This window comes from Aplidium turbinatum, chromosome 14 (genome assembly GCF_918807975.1).
Source record: "Aplidium turbinatum chromosome 14, kaAplTurb1.1, whole genome shotgun sequence".
Classification (NCBI taxonomy): domain Eukaryota; kingdom Metazoa; phylum Chordata; class Ascidiacea; order Aplousobranchia; family Polyclinidae; genus Aplidium; species Aplidium turbinatum.
In genome coordinates, this window is record NC_137485.1 from 17,117,574 (window position 1) to 17,145,450 (window position 27,877).

General features: G+C 37.0%; 1 protein-coding gene across 3 annotated transcripts; it reads left to right on the forward strand.

Moving 5' to 3' along the window:
- Positions 1 to 330: 330 nt before the first annotated feature.
- LOC145783232 (bifunctional 3'-phosphoadenosine 5'-phosphosulfate synthase 2-like) lies at positions 331 to 27,753 on the forward strand. Of its 3 annotated transcripts, none has more exons than XM_082595041.1 (15): positions 331 to 424; positions 12,463 to 12,574; positions 13,680 to 13,795; positions 14,138 to 14,257; positions 15,154 to 15,292; positions 19,225 to 19,343; positions 21,334 to 21,447; positions 22,143 to 22,322; positions 22,704 to 22,841; positions 23,689 to 23,777; positions 24,391 to 24,563; positions 25,132 to 25,274; positions 25,926 to 26,051; positions 26,467 to 26,603; positions 26,950 to 27,753. In XM_082595041.1, exons 1-15 carry the CDS (start codon positions 353 to 355, stop codon positions 27,056 to 27,058), a joined length of 1,887 nt encoding a protein of 628 aa, XP_082451167.1. In that variant the 5' UTR covers positions 331 to 352; the 3' UTR covers positions 27,059 to 27,753. The 3 variants fall into 3 exon arrangements, with proteins under 3 accessions (XP_082451167.1, XP_082451168.1, XP_082451169.1); XM_082595042.1 differs by lacking the exon at positions 15,154 to 15,292 and adding an exon at positions 16,015 to 16,153; XM_082595043.1 differs by lacking the exon at positions 331 to 424 and adding an exon at positions 11,587 to 11,688.
- The last annotated feature ends 124 nt before the right edge of the window (positions 27,754 to 27,877 follow it).

Sequence of the window (27,877 nt, forward strand, 5' to 3'; positions counted from 1 at the left end):
GTCCGAGGATAAAAATTCAATCAATCAATCAATAATGACATATTTTTATGTTTACTATAAACAAAACAATATTTTGAAAATTTATTACAAATTAAAACGTATGTTTAGCCTACAGGACAAAATTGTTGGTTTGGTTGTGCTTTGTCAGAATCTTTATCCTTGGACTGAAAAAGTTTATTTGAAGGCTTAGCCTAATCCTGGCAGTTCCGCCATGTATGATATCTATGATTCCGCAAAGGCTACTTGTAGGGGCTTTTAACCACCTTGAAGTGACCGAGGCCGATAGTTTAATGAAAATATTTTAACACCTTACCATACTCTTTCAAGCATAGGCTACTGTAATTTCTATGAAATGGCCTTTTTGAAACCAAGTACAAGTCAAGTAAACTTCAAGATTGATGGTGATAATGATGATGTTGAACAGGTAATGTTTCTAAACCATGCTCTGTTTTTTATTTATTTGTTTCCTGGTGACTGTTTGTGATGTTGGTATTATTGACTGCAACCATGTCAAAATTAGCTGAGATGGAATACAGTATACGATAGCCTTCCTTTAGGTATCAAAGGAATATATACCGGTATATGTGCTATTTTGCCAATGCATCATGAAATTATAGTTATACTTCGTTATTGTTTAAAGAGATTTCTTTAAATTGCTCAAACTATGCAAAAAACATAAGCAAAAACCCAGATATTTATAGTGTCAATGTGTGTATTTGCAACCATCGAGATAATTGCATACACTTCACAAGATTGTAAATACAGTATTTTGCAATTGAAAATAATTTGACAGAAGAAAATTTAACAGTTTATTTATCAATAATGTCATGACAACTTGTGTACGGTAGGTATTATCTTTTTACACTAACTATTTTACTTGTTTTTTGGTTTTCAAATTACATTTTTAGAAAAACTTTGCTTTTTATTTAAAAAAATAAAAATAACATCCTGACTTTCAAGTGGCATAAAACTAAATATGTCAGCAAAAAGTGCTTTTATCAGGCTCCGCATGTTGTTGCTGTCATTGCATTATTTACCGCGTGTTTTTTGTTTTATTGGGCGGATTGCACAGAATTATTCCACCAGAATGACAATGGTGTTCGGTTGCATTTTGGAATAAAACCAATCTAAAATGCACTATTGCAATTTTAATACGCATAACAACATCACCAAATGGTTACATGCTTAAAGGTATTAAAATATCTTTCTAATTAAAATGGGTTTACAACTGTTTAAGTTGCATGTTTTTGCATGTGTTGGTCCATATGGGTTAAAGCAAAACTTTTGGTCTAAGTCCCCCCTAACAAAAACAATTTTCAGAGGTTCTTGAGAAAATGGTTGAAAATATGCAGATAGACTATAGCCTATTAGGATATATATACAATATATATACATTAGGAAAAAAATTATTGCCATGACAAGAGTGGCAATTGACTATGACTAGTAGACCGTATAGTCGTTTCATTGTCGCCCTGTCGAAACCGGAACTTGTATTATTTGAATTATTTTAATTTGTTTTTTCTGGTTTAAATATGACGATAAAGCATTTTCCTCTGCACCAAATTCTCAGCACCGAATTCTCGTAGTACCAGTAGTCAGTATTGGCATACCAGAAAGTGTAACAGTCGTAAACTTACATCATAAACTTCTGGAATGCAGAGTTAAGCTGTGACAGTATTTCAATAACATAATGTAACCAAACTTCATACCTAATTGTTTTTTATGAATATAGGCTATTAGGTTTTAGAAGACAAGCTAAAGCAATAAATTGCTTGTTTTGAGTTAAGTGTTGTTAGTCAGTACAAACAAAGTCACCTGTCAAGAAAGTGAGAGATTGTCAAGTTCATTACTGTGCATTTTTTGAAATTGAGTTTATCAGTTCAAAGTTTTTTTGGGGAATCTAGCGCTTATGGCTACAACATCTAAAAAATGTCTCAGTAAAACAAGTATTTTCTGCTATAGTTACACACTAGAGCCTAACAGAAAACCAATCAATGATTTTGCAAAGCGTGCTTGTCTTGCTCACTTTAAAGTGAAGTTGGGGATCAGGATAAGTATTCTCCCCGTATTGTTTGCAAAACTTGCAAAGAACATTTATGTCAATGGACGACTCATCATCTTGTGCGTGTGGCTCAGAGTCTCAGACTGCACACCACATTATTTACCATTGTCCTGTATATCAACCCCAGGACAGATATGTGGACCTCACAATGCTCGATGAACACATAATCCATTGGCTGCTGCGTCTGGATGTGACAACGTGATATTCGGCGGCCTCAAATGCAAGAAGAATAGACGAACAAAGAAGAAAAGGATTAAGGTTTGCAATTCCAATTGTGTGGCGCGAACCAAAAGATCATGATAGCGACTGCTAGTTTTGTGCTATAAACACCAAAGGCATAAAGAGGAAAAATAGGACTTCCTTGCATTATCCAAACCTAGCTTCAGCAATCAGGCCAGTGCAACACAGAGAAAAACTTCCTGTTCCTGATTTTGAAGGGTTGCCACAATTGGATTTACTTCCTGACAGCGAAGATGAGCAAGCTTCCACTGACAGCAATTCCACCCTCGCTGAAATCAAATCTCTTCCTGCTATTTTACCTTGTCAACTTTTTTTCAGGCAGAACTCAATGGCTTGGCAAGGGATTTAAATTTATCAAAAGAATCTTCCAAGTTACTGGCTTCAACTCAAAGAAAAAAGTATGTTGGAACCAAGTACTGTAATCACTTTTTATCGAAAACGCCATGTCGAATTTTTGCCCTATTTTTTTTTCTCAGAAAAATGTGGAAGATGTTAAAAAGCTTGGTGTAGCAGAATACAATCCTCAAGATTGGCGACTTTTTATTGACAGCTGTAAACGAGTCTAAAATGTGTTTTACTGCATAATGAAAATGTTTATGGATCTGTACCACTTAAGAGTCTTGGACATTCAACAACTCTCAACAGAAATGTATAACAAATTCAAATTTGTTTTGAAAAGATTTCATACAATGAACAGTTGAACACTATTGGACCATTTGCGTTGATTTAAAAATGATTGGATTTCTGCTGGAAATGCAAGATGGATACACAAAGTTTCCTTGTTTGCTCTGTATGTGGGACAGCAGGGCAAGAGATCAGCATTGGAAAAGGAAACATTGGCCTATGAGAAGGGAAATGACTTCTGGCCAGAAAAGTGTTCAAGCTCATTCTCTGGTAGAACGATCAAAACTTGTGATACCTTCTCTTCATATTAAGTTGGGTATCATGAAGCAATTTGTAAAAGCACTCGATAAAGATGGAAATTCAATTGTTTTGGATATAATATTTGCATAAAATTTCCAGGATTAACAATTGAAAAGTTAAATTCTGGCATATTTAATGGGCCTCAAATCAGAAAATTAATAATGATCCAAACAGGTTTTTCACAAACATTGATTGGTTTTTGTTTGTTGGTTTACTAAGTATATACTGTAAAATGTAATTTGTGAAGTTACCCTTCATCTTTAGTATGTTTTATGAGATTTCCATGAATAATGTTTGGGTATCATATACTTGGAAATTTCATTGACTATGTTATACTGTTTTATCAACGCATGTTCACTGTTCAGGATTGTTCTTTAACTATCTTCTGTATTGGTCAGTGACCTTTTGTGACTAAGTCCATTTTCAACAATATAGAACAAGCATGTGGTTTAGGCACATTTTATTGCATGACGTTAAATTTATTGACTCAATAGTTTTTTTTAATGAAAGCATTGATAAAGAATTAACCTACTTTTATAGTATTTGGTTATTGGTGAAGGTGTTTACTTTTTCTCTTAGTTTGTGTATGTTGAGTCAACACTATTCATTCCTTAGAGTAACTTGAGTTGTATATATAATTTTGTTGCTGAAAACCAAAGGTCAATGGAATTGCAGTAAAGTTGCAAGTTTATTGGAAATGCTCTTAGTTTTGGTATACTCTGCTGTGTCCTTGCAATGATGGAAACATACTGTTTAGACTAGAGGTCACCCTTTTTTTCATGTGCTGCAGCTTTTCAAGTGATGAAACTGTGAGCACACCTCTTCTTTGGGAAAGTTTTGTCTGTATACCAGGCTGTAGTAAGTTATGCAAAAGAAGCAATGTGCTTTTTCTCATTTTAGAACCGGTTCTACTTTGGTTTCTGTTGTAAAATAAAAGTACTTTACAATAATTGCTACGATGTTAGCAAATTTATTAACATTTGTGCCTCTTGCATAGCAGAGTGATGAGAGCGACTGTTCGACGCTCAGTAGGACATTAGTTTGAACTTTAAAACACAATGAGCATGCAACTTTCTTTGTCAACACTTAGTGGCCTCTATCTAATATTAAAAACACTTTCAGGTTTGTCTGCAGAACTGTCAACTAAAATTGAGAGAATCATAATAGCTGTGGCAGCTTTCTATTTGTACGACTGGAAAGTTGACCGTGAGTCAAATGCTAAGATCAATTGAAAGCCAACTTCTGTGTCGAGCCACAGCATCTTGACTCAAGATTCTTGAGGTAACACTGGACGGATTGATGATTTGCTGCTATCGCTTATATGTCCCTGGCAAACCCCTCATTTTGCGCTGTACCACTGAAAGATTTGGAATGTTTCCGCTGAGGAGCAGTCGCTAACAGTAACACACTGCATGCAGCATCCCTAGGCCTTGTCTATTGACAAAGTACATCTGGTTGGTGCTGCAGTGCTGTTACATCACTGCTATCAAAGTCTGTGTACTGTGACCGGATGTCTGCGTCCTACACCACTAGACAATGTCCTGTTCTTGCGTGCATATAACCTGCTTACTTTGCAAAATGGTCACACTTTCCGTTGCCTGATGATCGCTGGAGCCAAATTATCTTCTTTATGCAGTCTATGTTTCTATTCACCAACACTATGTTTGATTAAAATCAAGACTCTTATTTCTACCAGTCCCCCAATTTCTATTCACACAAGCTGACAAACAAAAGATGGCTAAGTAGGCCGACCGGCGACCATGAATCGAAAGCAGAATAGAGCCTCATTCATTCCTAACACCCGATACTTGTCTCATCAGTCATCATCCCTTCCAAGGAAGGAGTGGGTGTGTATCGCAGTATTGTCTTCGTACTAGCGTCGTGTTATACCACTTCGCCCTGCACGTCTGCACCAGGTGGAGTACAGCAAGTTTTTCCTATGGATGCAACAGCAACAGATCGTAGACCATATCAGCTACGATTTTATCATCCTTCGTCCAAAGAATGGAGCAAAGGGTATGCGGCTTCTGTTTTCATGCTATGAAGCGTATTCACACAAGTGAATGCATCTAGCGCTAGCCGCATTTTTAAATGCCACTCTGGACAAACAAAGCGTTATCAAAGAACGTCAATTATTAAGAGCGTCTGTATGAGAATTTATGGACTTTCTGGTTTTTTGGGCATGACCGCATGATGTCAAACAAAGAAACTCTGTTCTAGGCATTAATTCTTTAAAGAAGGGAGGGAAACCATTAAGAAAGTGCTGAAGTCAGCCGTTTTTTCAAATTGCCTTTGGTAATAAAAGGATAGACATCCTTGGCGACCCCGAAGCTTACCTAACAGTGACCTGTTCCAAGTCATAGAAAAAATTTGATCGTCTTTGTTTAAACTTCACTTTGTTTACACTTTTACGCAGTAATTGGAGAGCCCAGTAAGGATGAATATTTTTCGTTTTGAGTTCACTTAAACATCACTGATTGTGAAGTATGCCAAGTTTTTGATAAGTTATAAATAAAAGCATTAAAAGAAGGTCGAAGAACACTGGCCGCCCTCGACAAAACAAAGAAGCAACCATTTTAAATATGCTAATGCTACCAAGTCAATTCTTCACTCTGCTCATAAATGTTTTTTTTTATGCTACTGCTCAAAACTCATTGAGATTTTCTAAGATATAAGGCTATGTCAGTTCAAGTAATACATACAAACATGTTTTCATACTTTAGTTCTGAAGTTAGTTTAACGGTTAGTTTAGACCAGCGCGACCCTAGTTAATTCACACCATGTTTTTCTGGCACGGTTTTTAAATCTTTTTTTATCAGCTGGAATTTTTTATGATTGTGTCACTGCTGACGCGACAGGACACGCTTTCATATCGACCAATCAGAGTCGCGTGTGAATATTTATCTCACCATCAACCAGGTCAGATTACAAGTTGCTTATTTGGAAAAGTTGTGAGCCACCAATACGTCATTTGTGACACGCATTACTTTACTGTTGTGCAATTTTTGCGCAATAACAAGCAAACTTGTCATCAGAAAATTGTCATCTGGCAGTGGTATAAATACCGAAGTTTTAGGGTTTGATATCTCATTAGCATTTGTCTCCTTTCATGCATTGAAAAGTGATGTTATTATTTGTGGTATCGACTTTAAACTGCACGCAGAGGTGAAGGAGTAGATTTAGTAAGAAAATATTGTACTGGAATTACTGTTTCAGACTACATTTTTAAACAAAATTTTAATAGATGGTAGTAATAATAATCACGTTTTATTTTGCGCGCAATGCTCTACAACACACAGTATGCTGCGATCACAGATGCGCTACAACAGGAAGCGGCGAAGTGATATATTAGTCTTCGAGTCAGCTGCTATTATTTTGGCTGTGGTAGTGAAATATACGAATGCGTTTCAACTGAATTACAAATGAAATAAGAACAACTAAAAAAAGTTAGCACTGTACGACTAGCCTCCATATAAAGCATTTCAAAAATAGCTTATAGATTTACTATGGCTACTGATGGATACCCCATATTATGTTGCCGCGAAGTCTTGTACAGCTATTTACCAGTAGGGATTGTTTCGACTCGAGACCTACTGGCTTTATTACCAGGACTGTGGAGTCGGGCCAAGAATGTACAACTCCGACTCTTCGGTTTATAAATGGCCGACTACGGCTTCAGTGTTGCGAGATTTTGTAGGGTTGCCAGATTTTTTTATACTTTGCTCTTTTTTATTATTTAAAACTTCATTTCACTACAAGCTGTGATCAAAATTAAAACGACGACTTTCTAAAATCTGGCAAGAACAAACACTTCTTTTTCTAGCAAAGATTTAGAGCGCAATATGGAGAACAAAAAATAATATTTTGAAAAGGGATTATAATAAAAAATTTTATTCATCGTTTTGTATTAAGTCGGAGTCGGTCTTTTTCAACGACTCCGACTTTGGACATGCCATAATCCCTTCAACTCCACCACCCAGCTTTTTACATTTTGAAAGAACAGCAAGTCCTGTCATTGTGAATTCGACATAGCGTGCTAGTTATTCAAGCTTTTGAGTGTTTATCAGATCAATGTTTTGTTTCGACATATATAAAAGTCGTTTTTTTATCTCAATTTTGTTTCAAATACAGTCTCTGTGAAGTATATTACCATTAACCTAAGTTTATAGTGGATCTAAAACTCCAGGCTGGATCTAATTGGGTTTAGGCGATGGGTCAAAGACCAGTCTTGATTTTAACACTTCATGTCGTCCATAATTTTGCATTAAATAAACAGCTTGAAATCTACTTCTGACTTCACTCCCACGTCAAGTGGCGTCGCCGGTGCCGATTGCAATCCTCCATATCACCCTGTCAGCAGCATTTCATTACTTCCTCTTTACTCCAACTATTTCCATGTCTTTTGCCAGTACAGGCTTTCTGTCTTCTGACTGATCATGGGAAATGCCCAACTTGCATAATCTATGCCCTGTTTGGTTCGTTTTCCTACGTACCTTTAGATCTATAGAATGCGGTCATCAAAGGTTCCAATAATCCAAGCTATCAAAGCGATTAGTCCCAGAGCTAGTGAGAACACTATGGAGTGTGGAATACAAAGTTTTTCGCTTGGAACCTAATTGCTATATTTCTAGTTTCTGGGCAGGGACTTTGCTTTTAGCATGTTTTTGCTACTTCTTTCAATTTCTTCATGATATTCTCGTTTTTTCTTTTCGGATTTCCTAAACGAGAAAGTTCCCTCTCAAGCGAAAGCCACTGACTTCAGCCGACATTATTTCGATTGCTGCGTCAAGCGGTGATTGTTTGTCTTCGTTTAATTTTTCCGTTAGGTCAAAGACGTTTTATAGTTTTTCTATCATTGGTTTGGGGACAAAGCTATGAATAACACGATAACACAAACAGGTCGACAGTAGTCCATGTAAAATGATAATTGCAATGAGAAGTTGTAAAAATACTCATGACATGGTTTTTACCCTATATCTCACGGATATTGCAGAAAAGAATTAATTAAAAATAATTTCAAATCTTTAGTTTTATGCGTTTGTTGAAATGACTTGTTGTGGGTGTGAGATAACTACTGTGGTGAAATCGCTGGTGCAGCATTCCATTCAATATCACGTTTGAGCTTGTTCGTTCGTAGCAATCGCACGTTGTTTGCTCATGAGGTTTTCAGGCGTGTCCTTGCCGGTTTAATGTAAAGCGGGTTAATATTCAACCCAGTTTTAATAGTTTGTTGTACTCATATGTGTTGAGGACCGATATCAGTTGCTGTTCGAACAGTTCTTGAAAGCACGCTCACCACAGTTTTCTAGAAATTGCATTCCAAAGGTTTTGTTTTGTCGATCTAGTTTGGAAATCTAGTTTGAAGGATTTCTTTCAAAGTTTGATTGTTTTGATTGTTTGTTTTGTTTTGAAGTTGTTTTTAAGATTGTTTTGAAGTTTGAAGAAAATCGCTGGCTTACCAATGCTTGTGCTTGGCAGTTAAATAAACTGGGATGATACAATGATGGTAAAATAGAAAGCGGACAGTTGCTGGATATCTTGTGGGACGATCCTACTCTAGAGCGATAACGCAAGACTCATAACATTATCAATACTGGATAGGTGTGGATTACTAGCCGATAAACATCAAAATATTTGTAGTAGCGTAGCTACTGTATATGTCTCCTGCCACCATTTGACAGGAAAGCTTTGTAGCCTACATTCTAGTTTGATTGTAAATAGGAACAAGCTAAAATAGCACATGTAGTATGGTAATGAGCATTGAGCATTTCAGTGCCTATTTGCAAACGACACTAAGCAACAACATGACATTTATCACAAAAAAAAAATGGCACAAAAAATGCGACGCTTTTTGCTGCAAAACTAGCTCTGCTGCAAATGTCAATTTATTTTACATCACTAACCTGGAAAGGACAAAATGTAGTACTTGTAATGTTCATCAACACGCCAATGAACGGGATAAAAAGTATCAAAGCCTGAACGATTTAAAACCTGCATGCTTAGCTGTTTGGTCAGTAATTTAAGGCAGTATTTGTTTATTTAAGTAAGTTGTGGCGTGTAGTTGCTCTGCCGTATGCCAGATCGGTCACCTTAGCATGATCTAATTCCATAAAGACGACTTGATTGATGCCAAAACTTGCTTGCAATGCATGCTTGATTGATGAAAAGTCGGAGTAAATGCAGATGATCTCTTGCAACATCTTGTTATAAGCTGTTTTACAGTATCATATAATAACGTAACCTGCTTGATATTTGATGCCTGGTGAATAGTGTCCTTCCCCATTCTTACAACGGACTACCCTTCAAAGCTATAAACTCTTACAAGCATCGTAAACTTTCCATAAAACAATAAAAATTTTATTTGTGTTTTTTGTTAACACAACTAAGATATTTGCTTTGACCGGATACAGCGAGTTTAGTAAAGTGTTTCAAATAGTAGTAGCTCTTGTAATAGACTCTCAAACTGTTAGTGTGCAATCTTTATTGAAATATATATACTTTTGCGTTATCACTGGCTGGTGCATAGCCAAACGCGAAATCACGGTAGAGCAACCTACAATTTAAAGAAATGGTAAATGTGTGTTGTAGCTTTAGTTGGCGTTAAGTTTTGCAAATGATTTAAATCTTATTTCGTATGAGACGGATTGTTTAGATTTTAGGGTAGGTTGTGGAAAGCCAGGTCAGTGTAGCTTTGTTCAGTGCTGCTATGCCATGCATTGCATTTAGTGCTTTGTAGATGGGATATTCAAGAATGACATGGTCAACAGTTTGTTCCTTCGTGTCGCATTCGCAGGACGATGAGGGAGCCAAACCGCACTCGTTGCAAAAATGAATAGCTCTGAATATTTTGCAACATAAAGAAATAATTATGTTCATTTTTACATAGCGCTGTATCCACCGAACAGTTGTTGCTCTCAGCGTGTCACAAAGTGGGCCATTTTAGAACAGGTGCTTAGAGGCGCAGGCGAGTACATTATTGTAGTTTAGCATTAGCAACCTTTGGGAAACTGCGTAATTGCGACAGCAGGAAAGTGAAGATCGCGAGACTCTCTTACTGCCTTTACCAGTGGATTCAGTTGTTGCTCCCACGCTGCGATCATGTTTGTACGGAAAGGAGGTTTAGTGAATTGAATATTTGTATGTTGGATTTCGGTTTGTTTTAGTCATTACAACGTTATCAGAATCGCAATTTGTTTTAGTGCAGTTAAAAAACGAGTAATTCAACTATCGTTTCAACTTTCAAAAGTGGTTTGTGAAGCTTTCTGTTGGAAAATATTTAAATAAATATTTTTCACTTGAAAAGTCAGTTTGTAGGCTTAGTCGCCATCTTAACAGAGTTGTTGTTTGATCAATGGACGAAAGCCGTGAATGCAATTAGACTTTCTAATTTTTATTAGGCCATGGTATGCAACAAAAGCAGGTTTGTTTGTAAAGAAAGCAGATGAAAGCAAGCTTTGTCACCCCCCCTGTTAGGAAAGTAAAGGAAAATGTGTCTTGATTGATCAAGAAACGTTTGCAAAGTTTGGGGGAGGAGCTCACAAGAATATTCAGGACTTCAACGCACTCAGTTGCGAGCTTTCGTCTTTCTTTTGTTGAATTGATTCATCACCTAAGCATAATGTAGCTTAAACTGATTGGCATTTGTTGAAAAAGAACCATTTAATTTTGCTGTGTCTACAAATCGTTCTCGTCTGTTTTGTGACTGTTTTTTCTGTTTCTAGATCCATTCACAAGTGTGATCAAACCTTTTCTTTGAAAAACAATCTTGAAAAGCAAAAATAAATCTTCCCTGACCGATTAGCATAAAGTTCAAAGCATTGATGACAATCTCATCCAGCAGCCTCATCACTAATTTCAGAAGACTAGTTGAAAAGTATGAGTGGTTGCGTTTGTCCCATTGAGCGTTTGTGTTAGATAAAATGCAAATTACCATTATTGTATTTGCACATGTCATGTTTCATGTCACGACCAAGTGAGAAGGCACGGCCCTCCGATAAACGCGTTCGCTCTTAAGTGGCTCCCAAGCCGAGTTAATTGCCCACCTCTGTTGTATTGTCACGACACAATCACTGATTTTTCTAAAATTTTCCAAGATATTGCCGTCAGATAGTCAACAATCTTTATTACACCAGTATCGATTGTTCTAACGTCATCGATAGTGTAAATGTAGACGAGTTTGCTAATTTCAAGTTAATGCCCTCTTTTTGGGCCACTTGAGCACATTGAAAATAGCTATGGCCCATAAAGTAAAAGTTTTATTTTTGTTGCTACAGTTTATCTACTGTGGTTGGTTTAGCATTGGTAGTTCAACTTTACAAGCACTTTTTAACCATTCTTTTTTATTGGCACCAATGAATTTTAGAAATTAAAATCGCTATCAAGTATTTGTATTTGCTGAGTTATTTTAACATACAGTATTGACATCTACCTGTCATTTGAAAAAAAAACAACATATATAAACGGTATGTATGGTTCGTTTTTCTTGATGGATGGTTGTCTTAGAATATTGTATTTTTACTCTTCCAACAACATATCAAATGTTTGTTGATTTTTATGCGTTGAGGATCAGTTTTTCTGCTTTACGAAGCTCACTACTTATAGCGTCCAGCGAACCGTTTTCGACTCTTAGACTGTGTTTTTTCTTTTTCAAGTCATGCGCCACAACACATGTATTAAGAATGATGCCATCCGGCTTCATTTCTAGCAAAACTTTTTTACTTAATTTAATTCTTGTATCAAATCAAATATAGTTATTAATATCTGAAACCTCAACAGCCTGTTTCACCTAAATAAGGATCATCAGAAGGACCTTATTCAAATAGAATCTTATATATGATTTAATTCGCTCTGCTTTGCTTTTTTGATTAGCATTGAGCACTTTTTGTAGTATTAATAGTTTTCATTGTTTTAATTCTTGTATCATATATTGTGATCTATGATACATATTTTATGTATAAACAATATATGTATATATAAATACTATTAATACGGTACTACAAAAAGTGCTCAACGCCAAGCAAAAAAGCCAAGCTGAGCAAATTACATCAAATACAGCTATTACTTTCTGAAACCTCTACAGCCTGTAGAGGTTTTAGAAAGTAATAACTATATTTGATGTATTTCGTGTATATATACATATTTTATGTATCATAATTTAAGAACTCTTGCATGATAAGTGATATTTTCTAGTCCTGTTAACCAGCCGATTTTACATGCTAAGCTCTTTTGCTTTGCAGAAACCGATGTCGTCTAATATAGTCTATCAACAACATCACGTCTCTAGAGATGAGCGGGGGCAAGTTATGGGAAAGAAAGAGGGTTTTCGGGGGTGCACCGTTTGGTTTACAGGTGTGTAGAATTAAGTATTTCCACTTATTTTGTGCTTTCAAACGGGAAAATTGCTCCATCACATTCGTGCTAAAACACTTTTGAGTATGTCAGTGCTTAGAAATATTACGGTAATCTCGACAACTTGCTGCACAGTGCACACTGTTGGTCGAATGACTTCAAAAATATTGCGATATCAGCCAACGTCATATGATAGAGTTGTGTTCTTTAAAATAGCTTTAACTCACGGGAGTTTCACGGAATGGCCCGTTTCGGTGAGTCCGATTCGGTGAGTCCGATCCCTTAACAGGGGATTTTTTCAATTTTTTTTTTTTAAATTATCGGGTACCGTAGCCTAATTATCATTGCCGTTTTAGGGTTAGGGGTTTGGGGTTAGGGTTAGGGGTTAGAGGTTAGGAACTCACCGAATCAGACTCACCGAATCGGACTCACCGAATAGTAGCAGACCCGGAGTTTCAGTGCACGTGTATGAAAGAATGGCTGAAAGATTTCTGTTTGTAGAAAAGACTATTGCAAATCAGCTCAAACAAGACTTCATGTTATACAGTTGGTATTGGGTTAAGGTGTACTTTCCAACTAAAACCTTACAAAGTTTGTATTTGTAGTTTCTTCACACGTTACCGCGTGTTGACTTGAAACGCTTGTATTGGGATTGCATTTTAAACAAATGCTAACGCTTTAACATTTTAGGTTTGTTGTTAATGGATACTGAACTTTCGGCATGTCTTAATATCAGCTAAATGCATAGACTTATGTGAGCAACGTGAAGGCACGTTTTTACTTGAATAAAGATTTTAACTGGATATTTTGTTTTAATTTTTGGCCTTATTGTTTAAACCTCAAGTTTTTGCCATGTTGAAAGGAATGTCAGATTGTCAGCATAATGCGTTGGATTAAAAATCACACTGACAGTGAGTCCCTTACTTTGCCGGCGTTATTGGCTGTGACGAAATTGACAGTTTGTGGAAGAACGTGAACTGGGTGTCTGAAATAAATCTGAAATAAAAATCCAACCCGGTTGTTGCATTCTGAATCACTTGCAAGATTTTGACCATATTAAATCTTAGCGCACTAATAATAATTTACATTAACTTTTTAATTGTAGGTCTATCCGGTGCTGGCAAGACCACAGTGTCTATGAAATTAGAAGAATATTTATGCTCGAAAGGCATTCCGGCCTACAGTTTAGATGGCGATAACATTAGGCATGGGTTGAACAAGGTGAGTTGTTATTTTTCATGAATCTTGGTTGTTCCAGACAGGAATGTGCACTTTGCAATCAAATTTCTTCACTGGCTAATGGGATTATGTCTAAAGTTTGAGTAATGTCACTTGTCAGGTTCCTACTACAAATTATCGCTTGGACAAGTAAATAATTATAAGCTGCATTCTTTGACTCGTTTTACATAAATGTATTCATATGTTTGCCTGCATTTCTTATTTTTGGTGAAAATGCTTCTGTGCCTTTTTACTCTTATCCTTCAACGTTAATTTATTGTCAAGCTATATCAATCTTACGTAAAATATCGATATTTTGTCAACTTAAACTACGTTTTCATCCAGGATTTAGGTTTCTCTCCTGCTGACCGCGAAGAGAATATCCGCAGAATCGGAGAAGTTGCGAAGCTGTTCGCGGACGCTGGGGTCGTATGTCTTGTTTCTTTTATATCTCCATACCGAAAGGTAAATGAGCTTGTGATTTAAATCATCGAACCCCTTGCAAACGATGTTGAACAAAGTACTAGATGATTCGATTGTTTAAAGATATGTTGTCTTTGCAATGTCAAAAAATCCATACCTTCTCTCAATCTCTCTGAAGATACGTTCGAGCGTACTGTTTGAAACATGATCGATCTGCTCAGCCAATCTACCTGTTTACCACCAAAATTCCATACCACAGAAATATATTGATGAATTGCATAAATTTGAAGGATACAAAGTTTAAAAGCGCGAAAAATTGGCGCCCAATTTGATGACGATGCATATGAAGCGTAAAAAATATTGCTTTCCCTCTGTCAACTGGAGCAGAACATGTGTGTGTTTTAGACAGTGGTCAATGACACTGAAAAACTGTCAACTGTGCAGGCTCTCTCTATTGTTTGTGTCACAAAGTTTAACGTGTGTAATGACGTACCAACGTATCTTTGAATAACCTACAAGCAGTTCAACCAAACTGTTATTTGGCAATTTTACTGATCTTACTGAACAGTTTTACTGACTGATTTACTGGTGAAATTTTACTGATCGGCATGCATGTTTTCATATCCTGTGTAGATTATAGATTATACGTAGAGCCTGTCTGAACTAAATATGTAACATGCAGCATATGGTTATATGGTAGTACAAATCTACTGTTTTCACAGCAATTTAGCCTTTAGTGACGTTGCATTGATTTAAAAATATCACCACAGTTAATTAGAATGCAGCAGGCAATCAGACCTATTTTGCAATGATATAAATTACAGAATCGAATTAAGCAAATTTGCGCAATGGAAGATGACATGGCTACAAAGTGTCAATTGTGAAATTCAATTTAAATTGATTTGAAAGCTTGTAATTACTTTCAATTGGTTGATTAGGACAGGTTGAGTGCACGGAAAGTCCATAACAAATCAAATCTCCCCTTTGTAGAGGTATTTGTGAATACACCATTGGGTGTTTGCGAACAGCGTGATGTGAAAGGTCTCTATAAGAAGGCAAGGAAGGGAGAAATCAAGGGTAAGGCTAATATAATTCCAATGGCACCTTGCATGTTTTATTTGCGGCTTTGCACTGGTCGATTTTTTATACTGTAATTGTTTTCTATTTACTGTAACATCACAATTTATATAAATTGCATGATTTGCTGATTGCTAAAAACTGCAACCGTAGAAGTGTCATGAGCAATAGACCAAGACATTTTTGTGTAGTCTCAGACTTACTCCAGATTGGCGTTGTCACTGTGTCGCACTGAGATTCATGCGTTGTTTCACTAATATTTCGAGTGAAGTTGACCTGGCGAATGCCCAAGTAACAAAGGCAGTATGTTGGTGGTAGGGTTGATTTGAACTTTTAAAAACCATCTACCTGTCAGAACCTTAACCGATCTCGGGCCAAACCGGGCCAAATTTCATTTAACGATGGGGTAAGTTTAATGATGAAAAACATGCAGACTACATAATAAATGCCCAAAATCTAAACTGAAAATAGCCGATGAGAGTAGATTTATCACATAAAATTTATCACTTTCCACATCCAAATTTTATTAATTTGTGATCTTGCATGTTTTGAATGCTCACTTATTGCCTCACGCGGTCAATCATCAAGGTCCAGCCAAATCACTTTCCTCTTCTCTGCTTGCAAATTGCGCTGTGATTACATCACTGGAACCACCGTTTCTTCTAGATATAAAACTCCATGACCACAAAGCGTCAAAGTCTTACTTGCTTAGTTTCCATTAGGATCGCGATACCGCCCGATCTGCTCACAGCTCTAGCAGCCTCCCGTTTGTGGAGGTCTTTGTTGACACCCCTATATCTCTGTGTGAACGTCGGGATGTGAAAGGACTGTACAAAAAAGCACGCCAGGGTGTCATTAAAGGTAGCAAACGACTAAACTACCACAATAACGTAATTGCAAATCAAATGCAGCGATTAATTTTCAATCACTTTTTTTGTATTTTGGTCAGCCGGTTTTGATGTATATACATTATACACTACAGCAGGGCTTCCCAAACTTTTTTGCTCGCGACCCCTTTTAATCTCCTAAAATTTTCCGCGACCCCCTTTACGGTTAAAGGGATAAACAATGCGAAATATACGTTTGTGATATTTATTCAAAGGTTTAATTTGAACGAAAACTAAAAGCAAGTTATCCGTACTCGAAGCCTACTACTTTAGTAGGCCTTGTAGCCTGCTGGAAACAAAACCAAACAAAAAGTAAACATATTTATTCACTGTGATGGGTGCGACTGCTCCCTGCGACAAAGCAAGTCTAGCCGTCGCTCGATGTTTGTCAATGCTGGTCTCAAGGCAGCTTCAGTGTTATTTACGCTGGAGCGGTATTTTATCAACGTTGAAAACACTGACACGCACATATACGTGGAGACAAACGGCAGGAGTGCGGTTACTCCTAAGCCATATAGGCCTAATGGTGAATATTCCGGTCTAACGTTAGGCTAAGCCAAAAAGTGTGAAACTTTTTTCCAGAAAATTCAAGCCACAACTTAGTTAAAAGATAGATCTGCAAATTTTTTCTGAGATTTGAAAGAGAGGTAATCGGTACTTTGTTTTTGCATGGTCCGCCCCGTTAGCTCAGTGGTTAGGCGCCCAGTTCAAGATCACGCGGCGCAAGTTTGACTCTCGGGGTGTGCGCTTGTGCAGCGCACTTCAGGACTGCTCTCATTAAGCGGCACCTAGTGAATGGAATAATTCCCCGGCAACAATCGGAAAACTTCACTCTGTCAATCTCGGTAACCGGCCCTGTGTCAAGAGCCTCTACAAGTATGCGAAACCACCAGGAATAACCAATCAAGGCTTTGTCAGTCCGAGGATAAAGATTCAAAACTAACCAACCAAATGGGTTTTGGATCCAATCTAAAAGTATTGTCCAATTCTGGAAGAAAATACTTTTAAGCTCTTTCAACAGTCTTGACAAGTGCCGATAACCAAAGGCTTAATATAACGTTTGATTCCTCGCCATTGTTAGCCAAAATTTTTTCAGTAAATGAGATTATTTCAAATAAATCATTTTTAATGTTTTGTTTCTAGATGTTTAATTTTTTGATGAACGCTGCAACTTTAGATTTTAATGTAAAAACATAAATGTTTTCTCCTTGGAAAGACAAATTAAATTCGTTCCCTTTTTTCAGGGAAACCTGACAAATAGCATGATTTGAAAAGCCTTTCCAAAAACGTCTTTACAAACACGGCGGAAAAAGGCTACACTTTTTCCGTTGGAAAATTCACGACTTAATTTTTTAACACTAATAACTTGTTAAAGCATTGGCTTTAATTTTGAAATCCACGTTTACAATGCAGAAAAGAGGATTTTAAACTCCTATTCCATATTTCACTAGGCTATATAAATTTAAAAAATACTGGTAGCCTATTGCGTGCACGACTCTTAATAGTTAATAACTTTCACAGCATCTGGCATATAAGTGATAATATGCAGTGCTTTGTGTAAAATTTGTATACTTTCTGCGACCCCCGAAGTTCGTTACGCGACCCCTCTGGGGGTCGCGACCCCCATTTGGGAAGCCCTGCACTACAGTATTAACTTTTCTGGTTTAACACAGTATTCGCTATGCGGTTAACTTCTTTAAGTTTGTGCCCTATGTCTATAAACGTATTTATATTTCCTATTTCGATTATTGTTTGCAACGTGCTTGAAGTTTGTTTGTTTGTTTTAACATGCTTGAGTATATCTTTTGAAACTGTCATCGTTAAAACCAAATTAAAATTCATTCAGCACAACTTCAAAAAACCACACGTGTGATTAATAGGCTGCTGATCAATAAGCAAAACGACATCTTTTTTTGGCTTTTTTGATTAGTCTTTTACCAAGTTTCATTAGTTATTGTTAGCTAGTGGATTGTTTTTTTGCATGTCTTGTTTTGTACGAAACACTCTTTTCAAATCACATTGTTATTATTTTAGCATGATCCACAATGAAATTTACTTCACAGACACATTGTTTTGTTGTTTGGTGATCTTATGGAACCTTTCTAATGCTGAAAACCTAACCCAGGCTAACCGTTAGCGATTGACCGGGTCATATCAATAGCTGTATGCGTGGCTGCCTGAAAATTTGTAGGCAGCCATGGTTCACACTACGGAACTATGCGTCAGTGTATCAGCCTCAATATTTTATTATAAAAATTGTGCATTTCGCCTTCAGAGCATCTGCAGCTTCAAACGTTAATTAAACTGACAGCTTTGTCACTTAACATTTGAAGCCGAAATGCGTTTTTCGTTTATAAGATTAACGCTGAGACGCTGGTGTTCATTATATTAGCTTAGCAATGCATTTTTTTTAAATGTAATGTTAGGATATATATATACTAGTATATACCGACATTTTTATACTTTGAAATTAGTGATAAAGATTTAAAAAGCGAACCATTTCCTCACGTCACGATTGTACTGCCCCAGACTGCTATTCAATCGTTTTTTAATACATTGATTTGCGCATCGTTGTTGTAATGCATGGCGTTATCAGGTGTGGTGTAGGTTTTACCAACAAGCCCTGGCAGTAAACCGTTTCCTTTTTTCATTTAAACTTTTAATGACGTTGAATCCATGCAAAAAGAAGTGTTTACTGACCGGGACAGAGCTGTAGGACTAACATCGGAATGACTTTCATTCTTTGGTGTCATAGTGGCATTGTAATGAGTGTAGTTTTGACTGAGTTACGAAGGTCCGATTACAAATGAATATTTGTATCACCAGATTCTTAAAAATTTGGCTTAAACACACATTTGGGCATAAGAAATATTATTTTCCAATTCAGACTACGGTAGTCATTTTTATGAATGTGATTAAACATCAAAGTCTACTTTGAAAATCCATCGTTATTGTGTCATTATGTGGAAAAAGTATTATTTTTAATAATAAATTACACGTGAGTTTTGTGGCAAAACACGTAACTTTTAATTGTAATTTTCGAAGGCTTCACTGGGATTGATTCCCCATACGAGCCACCTGAGAACCCTGAAGTCGTTGTCAAGACGGCAGAAATGACTGTGACTGAATGCATGATGAGCGTAGCGAAAGATTTAGTGGAAAAGGTAAGGAAATTCTAATTCTGTCCTAAATATTAACGCTTGCAGCACATTAGTGGTTGGCTTCGAATATCATCAAAACTTAGTGTTTGCTGTTATTTATACATGCAGCTCATTGTTTTTTCGAATCATCATGGCAATTAGAACGAAATCTTGTTCATTTTGCCTGGCTGTACCAACATACAATCGCAAGTATCAATGATAACTTATTACTGTTTGCTTTGCAAGGCGCTCAAAGCAACGGATTTCCTGTTGTATAAAATAAATATTTATTAATGCAACGGACTGGAATCAAAAAGCCTTTGAGTCAACTTTTACCTTGACGAAGATTCCGGTTAAGTGAACGTAAAAGCAAGGAAGCCCATCTTGGTTTCGGAAGCCTATTCTTCTTACATGTCATTGAGTGTCGAGGCACAGCTGTGTCTTTATGGCTATAGTCGAACTGCGGATTTTCGTATTTTTAATCAGACGACCTTCAACTATAGTCAGCTACTCTTCTCTTTTTTTATACCCTAAAGTCGTTAAATATAAATAATAGAACCTTGAAGTTAAATAATAGAACCTGTCCAGTCACCAAAATTTACCTTTTTCCTACTTTTGTTAGCTGGGCAGCTTATCCAAGCTACCTTGCAGTTTGCAGACATTAAATAACAATAACTGTGTGTTTTTATATCGCTGTATTAGAGTGATGCAAAACAGGATACATGACCTACTGCCGCGGTCCGAATGAAGCGATCCCTATTCCGCAAGACACGAATGCCGCAAGATCCGAATACCGCAAGACATGAATGACACGGACTTGAAAAATGAAAATGTTTTTGACATACACTGCGACAAGAGAATATGATACGACAAGTGAAGTTTCTTGCACTTAACAAAATAGAAAGGAATTTTTCAGACACACAATATTACATTCTTTAATTTTTAACCTTACAAACACATCTGAAGAGGAATCTTAATAAACAGAAACGTTTGCCAAACGCTTACTCTTAGTCTGGCTTCTCACAGTTAATTTCGTTCCTCGCTACTTCTTGAACAATGCAGGAGGTCAGTCACACTCCTTTGCGACCATGAAAAACACAAATGCAGTTTTCTCTATAACGTTATTGGCTAAGTTTTAGGCTACTACTATTTCATGCATATCTTTTAAAGCTCTAATAAAATCATCCGAATGGCCCGATTCGGTGCCGCTGTTTCGGACATATGCTGATTCGTAGACTGCTTTTTTTGGAGACGATCGATTCGGCTTGGACGCGCTGTCAACAACCTTTTCTGATTAAAATATAATTGCTTGTATGGAGGCAGTAGCGAAAGTCCTCGGACATGGTATCTCTTTATATACAGAATTATAGGGATTATTCAGGAGAGTGAGAAAACAAATCAATAGCTTTTTTTCTAATGTCTAAACCTTGAAAAATTTGACCAGGCTAACACACAATAGTTTTTTAGTTAGTTTTTCCTAATTTTGGTTCAGGAGAGTGATACACATTCTCAGCAATCATATGTAAGTTGAAACCTGGTTGTATAGACCCAACAGCTTCAATTGGATGTGAAGTAGCGCAATTTCTTACTTTTCAACCTTAATGGACACGTCTGAAGAGAAAACCTACTAATTTAAAACTTATGGCAAAAAACTATAAATTTGATCTTCCATCATTCGTGTCTTGTGGCATTCATGTTTCGCGTCATTCGTGTCTTGCGGTATCGAGATCGCGCCATTTGGACCTCGGCATTAGGTCGTGTACCGTACAAACGGGGGGTGAATATTTCTTGTCTTTGATTTTTGGAGATATAGTATCTCGTTAGATTTTTGAATGTTGTTTTTGCATCACCCTACGCTGTACACATCGCAGATATGGGTTACTGTCAGAGCTTCACAAAGCAGTCAGTGCAGCCAACCGTATAGTGTTGCAGCCGAGAACATTAAATCGATGTAAAAAGGGTGAATTTTGGTGATTGAAATGCCGTTTCATTTTTCTCACTTATCTAATAACAGGATATAATCCCATACGAAATCCATCTTCCGGTGATGGAATTGTTCACAGCTCCCAGCGAGATAGAACAGCGGCGAGAGTATGCAGAATCTTTGCCTTCGCTGGAAATCTCCAAGGTGATATAGGGCATCAAGTACCAGTTTGGCTTGTATACATAACCTTAGATGAATATGATCTATTTTACGTTAGCAAAGATAAAACATTTTTTCTTGCTATTGAAGCTCTGAGGATGCGCATTGTCATGCTGCGCGAAACGTCAGTGAAGCAATAAACCATCCTGTTTGTTGTTGCTTTTACTTTCAATTTCATCAGATGAACGTTGCAGCTAGTGCTAGAAACGAACGTTCATTTGTTATTGCATAAGCGTAATTTTTCAGTACCGCACAAGGCACACGGTATGTTTTTTAATTTTTATTAAAAATTTTACGGTTTCTTCAATTCTTTTCTAAAAATTAGTTTAATCTGTTGAATAATGATCACAGATCATTATATTTATGTTACGCTTCTATCGCTGCTGGAGAGTAGTTATGTAACTGAAGGCTATGAAACGATCCATGAGTTTCTACTCGCCAGAAACAATGGAAGGAAATATTTTTGTAAAAAATCCCAATGCTTACATTATAACACTTTGCCGGACATAAATGACCTACCGGTAATTTAAATTACAATCACAGACCTTAACTTAAAATAATGATTTGACATGTGCGACTACTAGTTTGAATATACAGTATAACTATTGTCACTCCCGAGCATCCAATCGCTATTATTGTATCGACCAAGCTAACTCAAACTTTAATCATTATTCTTACAGTTAGATCTTCAGTGGCTTCAGGTTCTTTCCGAAGGCTGGGCCGCCCCACTCAAAGGCTTCATGCGTGAACAGCAGTTTCTACAGTGCCAGCATTTTGGTAGCTTGCTCAACTCAGAACCTATCAATCAATCCATTCCTATTGTCTTGCCAGTGCACAGTGAGGATAAAGAACGACTCCAGGTTACTTGACTTAAAAGCAAAGTCGCCACTTTTTACCCGCAGTGACTGCTGACGAATGTTTCAATTGTGTGGTTAGTTTTCCTTGGGTGCAGACTATCGTGTTCTTGCATTGAATTTGACTTTTGTGTTTGCTTTTAGTTTGACAACATTAATTTATCATGTTCTGCATGCGTTGCTGCTTTAACAAGGCTCACAGTTCATGAAATCCATTAATTTGCAATAAAGATTAAATGCTTAAAAGTGAAACAGAAAAAAATAGCAGCTTTTTAACATGACTAAGAAAAGTTGTGAAACGCATTGCAGCAGTCCAAGAAAAGCGTAGTTTTATATTAATAACAGCATTTGTTTTACTATCAATTTCCCTTACTTTGGTTGTTACAGTCAGCCACGGCCTTGGCATTGGCGCATGACGGCAAAACGAAGGCTATTTTGTACAAGCCAGAGTTTTACGAGCACAGAAAAGAAGAAAGATGTTCTCGGCAATGGGGAACATCCAACAAGGACCATCCTTACATCAAGGTCTGACACAACAGCTTGTTTACAATCTTAGTTTGTTTACCTGATATAGACGTGTTTTTGTATTGAAAAATCCATCTCGTTAGATCAGTCAAGAAAAGCTGCTTTTGCAATGGAATTTGTCATGCGTCAACTTGGTCTTTCATGTTTAAACATCATACACCGTCACCGATGATGCCAAAATCGTCATCCATGATGTAAATGTGTTTTACGGATTTTACATAAAATTTGGTTGAAAATTATTAGCAAGCATGATTGATCAGTGAGTGTTTTGAAATTATCAAAGGATGAGTGAAAAGCGTAAGGTCTAATGTCATTGCTTGGTCAAAGTGAGAGGTAAGATAGGCGTCTTTTAAAACTCGTAAACGACTTTGCAAACTTGTAAGAAAAATCGTCATTTAAATAAACTCTCAGAGTGATAAACTTGTTTTTCTTTCTCATAAAAACTTTGTGCAACGACCTTTTAATAACTCGTTTATGGTTCGCAAACACAACTTTTCTTGCAAACGATGCAGAGTTTGACTATGTATCATATGGAATTTTTCATTCCGCTTTTTTTTCCAAAACGAGCAGGCAGAATTCAAGATATTTTCCGACTGTAAATCCTAACAAAAATACCTTACGATTTGTTTGAAATGTTTGTCCGTACTCAGCTGTGAAAAGAAAGACAATGGCAGATAGCTGTCTTTGGCGCGATGGCTATTTTCAGCGTCACCGTTATTGTGACCATGCAGCATCACCTGCATTGGATTGGTTCCTTTCCATTTTGAAAAAAAAAAAACTATAAATCCCTGTTGTCACGACAACGACTTTAAGCACGATGTTGGACATTTCCAGTTGTGTCTCGCAGATGGTGATGGAAAGTGGCGACTGGCTGTGCGGGGGTGAAATCGAGGTTCTTGAACGGATTACTTGGGGTGATGGCTTGGACAAATATAGGTCAGATACGGATTCTAGCAACTACGTTGTACGTCTGCTGCATAGTATCTATTTTTGTGCGAGAAAATAAATGTTAGTCATGGTATTATGGACTTAATTGCTGATTTATATTTAGCTCATTCTCAGAGCGTATGACTTCCATACTTTTACATGAAACATTGATAAATTATGTTATCTATGATCCTGAGGTAGAAGAAAACCTTTTAAAATTTCAAACTATAGATAGTTTAGCGCAATGCGAAATGCTTGTTAGATTAAATTTTCAGTAGTTCAAATCAAGATTTGTTTTTCGTTTTGTTTACGAATTTGGAATGACGAATGACGAATCACAAATCACGAATCACGAATGACGTTTCAACTTCGTTTTGTTCATTCTCAACGTCAGTGACTGAACGATTAATCACAATAGGTATTTGTCACTACGACATTTTTAATTTTCTTGTGATCCGACTTTTATCTCTTGCCTTTCATGCCATGCTAGCAAGATTTGGAAGTGTTCAAATTTTTATGCAAAATGCCGAATGGATTCTAAACAATCAAATGTTATTTTAGTTCGCGTTCTTGTAATGATGACTAGTTTGTTCAAGTATAACACAAACAAACTACCTTTCAGACTTACTCCACTAGAACTTCGAGCGAAGTTCAAAGCAATGGAGGCAGACGCTGTCTTCGCATTCCAACTGCGCAACCCTGTTCACAACGGCCACGCACTGCTCATGCAGGATACCAGGCGGTCACTGATTGAACAAGGATTTAAAAATCCAGTTCTTCTGCTTCACCCCCTAGGTAGGCAAATAGCTGAAAACGGTAGTCCCGCTGTCACAAGGAGTTGTTATTTACAGATTTTCCTCGCGTCAAACGTCAGAGCGATGTCTAAAAACACCTTGTGCTTGCCCTTGGAACCTGGAATCGGCGTTTTCAGTCTCTTTTAGTATTGCTTTTCCAGCAAATCAATGTCCACGCGTTTTCTAATCACTTGTAGAATTCTACGCGAAATTTAGTGAAAGGGACATTTAAAACATGCAATAAAGTTGGTAGGAACATATACTTTACAAAACTTGTTGGTAATTGAGGAGATCATTATTTTTGGACCGAAAAGGCTTTTCCGGAATATAAGGTTTTGAACCAGTAGTTTAGTCCCTGCCACCGAAGTTTTCAAAATACCATCGTATCCAATCAGAATAAAAATGTGTGACGAATTCGTATGCAACGTAAAAATTTGAAGCTCAACGTCTGCCGATGTTGAATCAATGTAAAAGAGGATTCGTTAGCGGCTGAGTACTGTGGTGCCACTCGTGGAACACTTTGGAACAGCGTTTAATTTATCGTTTCCACTGCTCATTTTGTCATTTAGGAGGCTGGACGAAATCGGACGATGTTCCTCTTGATGTGCGGATGAAACAACACTCCGCTGTCTTGGAGGAGGGGGTCTTGGATCCTAAGTCCACGGTGGTGGCCATCTTTCCATCTCCTATGATGTACGCTGGTCCCACTGAGGTACAGGAGCGGTTTACTGTCTATTAATTGCTTCTACTACTTTTAAACTAAAAAGAAATGTAATGCTATTTATTTAAAGTATTACTGCTTTCTCAACCGGTCAAAAATAAATGCTTTACTATCAATCAACGTGCAATCAACGTTTGCAAACGTAGAACGTAATCCTGCCAGTAGAGTCAAACTGACAGTTTTCATTTTTTTGTTATGAGAACTTGTTTTATCACTTTTAGGGCAACGTTTTGTTGCAGTATAAAAGTGAGAAAATTCAACTTATTTTAAGAAAAGTTGAATTTATGCACGAGCGTTGAAAATCGCAGTACTTCATTCATGCGATTTATTCACATAGTGCACAATGTTGCCAGATATTCTCGAAACAGCCCATCATCCAAATGTAACTTTATCCTAACCTGGTCGCTGTAAAAGTCAAAACGAAATGTTTTCATTTATTATTTTTCCTTTAGGCAGAACTTAAAAACTTTGCTGTTACATTTGAATTTGAAAGGTTACATGCGAATAAAAAATAAAAGAGTTGCATTATATAATTACTTGAAATAGCTCGATGTCCCTCGGTGAATAAGTCTTGTTCATTTTGAAAACTGTTCAAGAAAGTTACAAAAACTCTTCCATATTATGTTTTATTTGTTTTTACAGGTACAATGGCATGCTAAGGCCCGAATGGCGACTGGGGCCAATTTCTATATCGTTGGCCGAGACCCAGCTGGGATGCCCCATCCATCTGAGAAACGAGATTTGTATGAACACAGCCATGGTAGAAAGGTGGGTGAAAGTTAACAGCAGCCTGTCTGTTTCCAACCCCCTTCGGAAATTTTGTGTAATTCTGATACTACCAAGTTGTGGTTCATCGGCATGAACAAGCTGTGGAATGGATGTATTGTTTAAATATTGTCATTCAATCCAATTAAGTTGTTTTTGGTTATCTGTTTATGCTCTAGTCTATGGCATACTAAAATTACATCTCTCTAACTATGCTATGCTATTTATCTCTCTAACAAAACTATGCTATTTATCTTTATACTATTAATTTGAGGTTTGTGCTAAGAGCAGCGTTGACTATGTGTTGAATTTCAATCTTGAAAGTGGCATTTTTCGAGAAACAAAGTGTTTAACAAACGTCTTTATTGAATCTAGAGTTGTTTGTCTATAGTCTAATTTTCAAATCGCGTGCTTTCAGGTGCTGACGATGGCCCCTGGCCTAAGTCAACTGGAGATCGTTCCATTCCGTGTGGCTGCTTATAATAAAGCGGAGAAGAAAATGGATTTCTATGACAAAGACAATCACGACAATTTTGAATTCATATCTGGCACAAGGTAACGTCGGCTTTGTGCACTGTACAGGTGACGTTGGCTTCGTGCAGGTGACGTCGGCTTGGTGCAGGTCTTAGAACACGCACGTACCATGGAATTGATAAAAACAGACTGCTCCTCATATTTGCAATCTTATGCGCAACAGCTGCACAGCAGCGCATGGTTTTTGTAGATCAAATCCCTGTGTTTGAAGTGTTGGCTTTTCTGTGCGTTTTACCAGTTTGCATTTTCAAACGCCAAATACTTTTTCCTTTAGTTTGGAGCCAGTTAACATTACTGTTCACGTTTTTTTTACAGGTTTCGTTATTGCCCGAGGTATTGTTTTGACAACTCCTACTTTTCATTTCAGAATGAGACGGACTGCAAGGGAGGGTGAAAACCTCCCCGACGGGTTTATGGCCCCCAAAGCTTGGAAGGTGCTTGTCGAGTATTATCAGTCTTTGCCAAAGTCTACTTGATCCACACAACGGTGCCATGTTTTATGAAATTGTGTCTTCAAAGCTTAAGAGAATTATTAGCTTATTGTGTGGCATACCATATTCCCCAGCCTGCAAACCAGTTCTTATTGACATCAATTCACCGTAAAAAGATGTAAAAAAAGCGTTTGTCGGCTGGGTCCTCACCGGTAACTTGAACTGCATAGGTACCATTTTTCGAGCCAAATAGCGAATGTATTTTTATTTTGTTGATCCAGCGAACTATGGTGTTGCCAAAATGTCAATGGTTTGGAATGAATTTTCCAGCAATGGTTGCCTGCAGCCATAAGGGAAAATTATAAAGTCTTTTAATGGTTCACTGACGTTTCACTCATGGTAGCGACTTACATCTTCAAAGGGAATAAATGCATGAAGACAGTTTTGAATTATTCTTACCACAAAATTTTGTATTTTTTTGCTTAGCTTTCGGTATTAGATTGTAAGAGACTGCAGACTGTGACTATCGATTTTGTCGTGTGATGCTAAAATAGTACAATTCATAGGGGACCAAGTGTTACATTTTCTTTGTTACTGCTATCTCAATATCTTCGATATGCTTCTTTGCTTAGCTTGATGAAAATGCTCCACAACAACGAAAATATTCCATTTAGTAAATTTTTGTATCAAATTATTTTCAAGATCGTTCTTGCTCATAGAATAAATTATGTTCTTCAGTACTTGCTCCATATTGTCATTCTTTAGTTGTCTAACTCTAAAGTATCTTAAGCAACTTTCAAGTCACAAATTAACAGATTTTCGCAAAAAGATATTATTGCAAGTTTTAGATTTATAGAAGTGTAT

Bases quoted from the DNA above. Each gene is read 5' to 3' on its own strand.
- LOC145783232 (XM_082595041.1), top strand. From the start codon at position 353: ATGGCCTTTTTGAAACCAAGTACAAGTCAAGTAAACTTCAAGATTGAT. The intron at 14,258-15,153 runs GTAAATGAGCTT...TTGGTTGATTAG, and splicing joins TTATATCTCCATACCGAAAG to GACAGGTTGAGTGCACGGAA. The intron at 19,344-21,333 runs GTAAGGAAATTC...ATCTAATAACAG, and splicing joins CGAAAGATTTAGTGGAAAAG to GATATAATCCCATACGAAAT.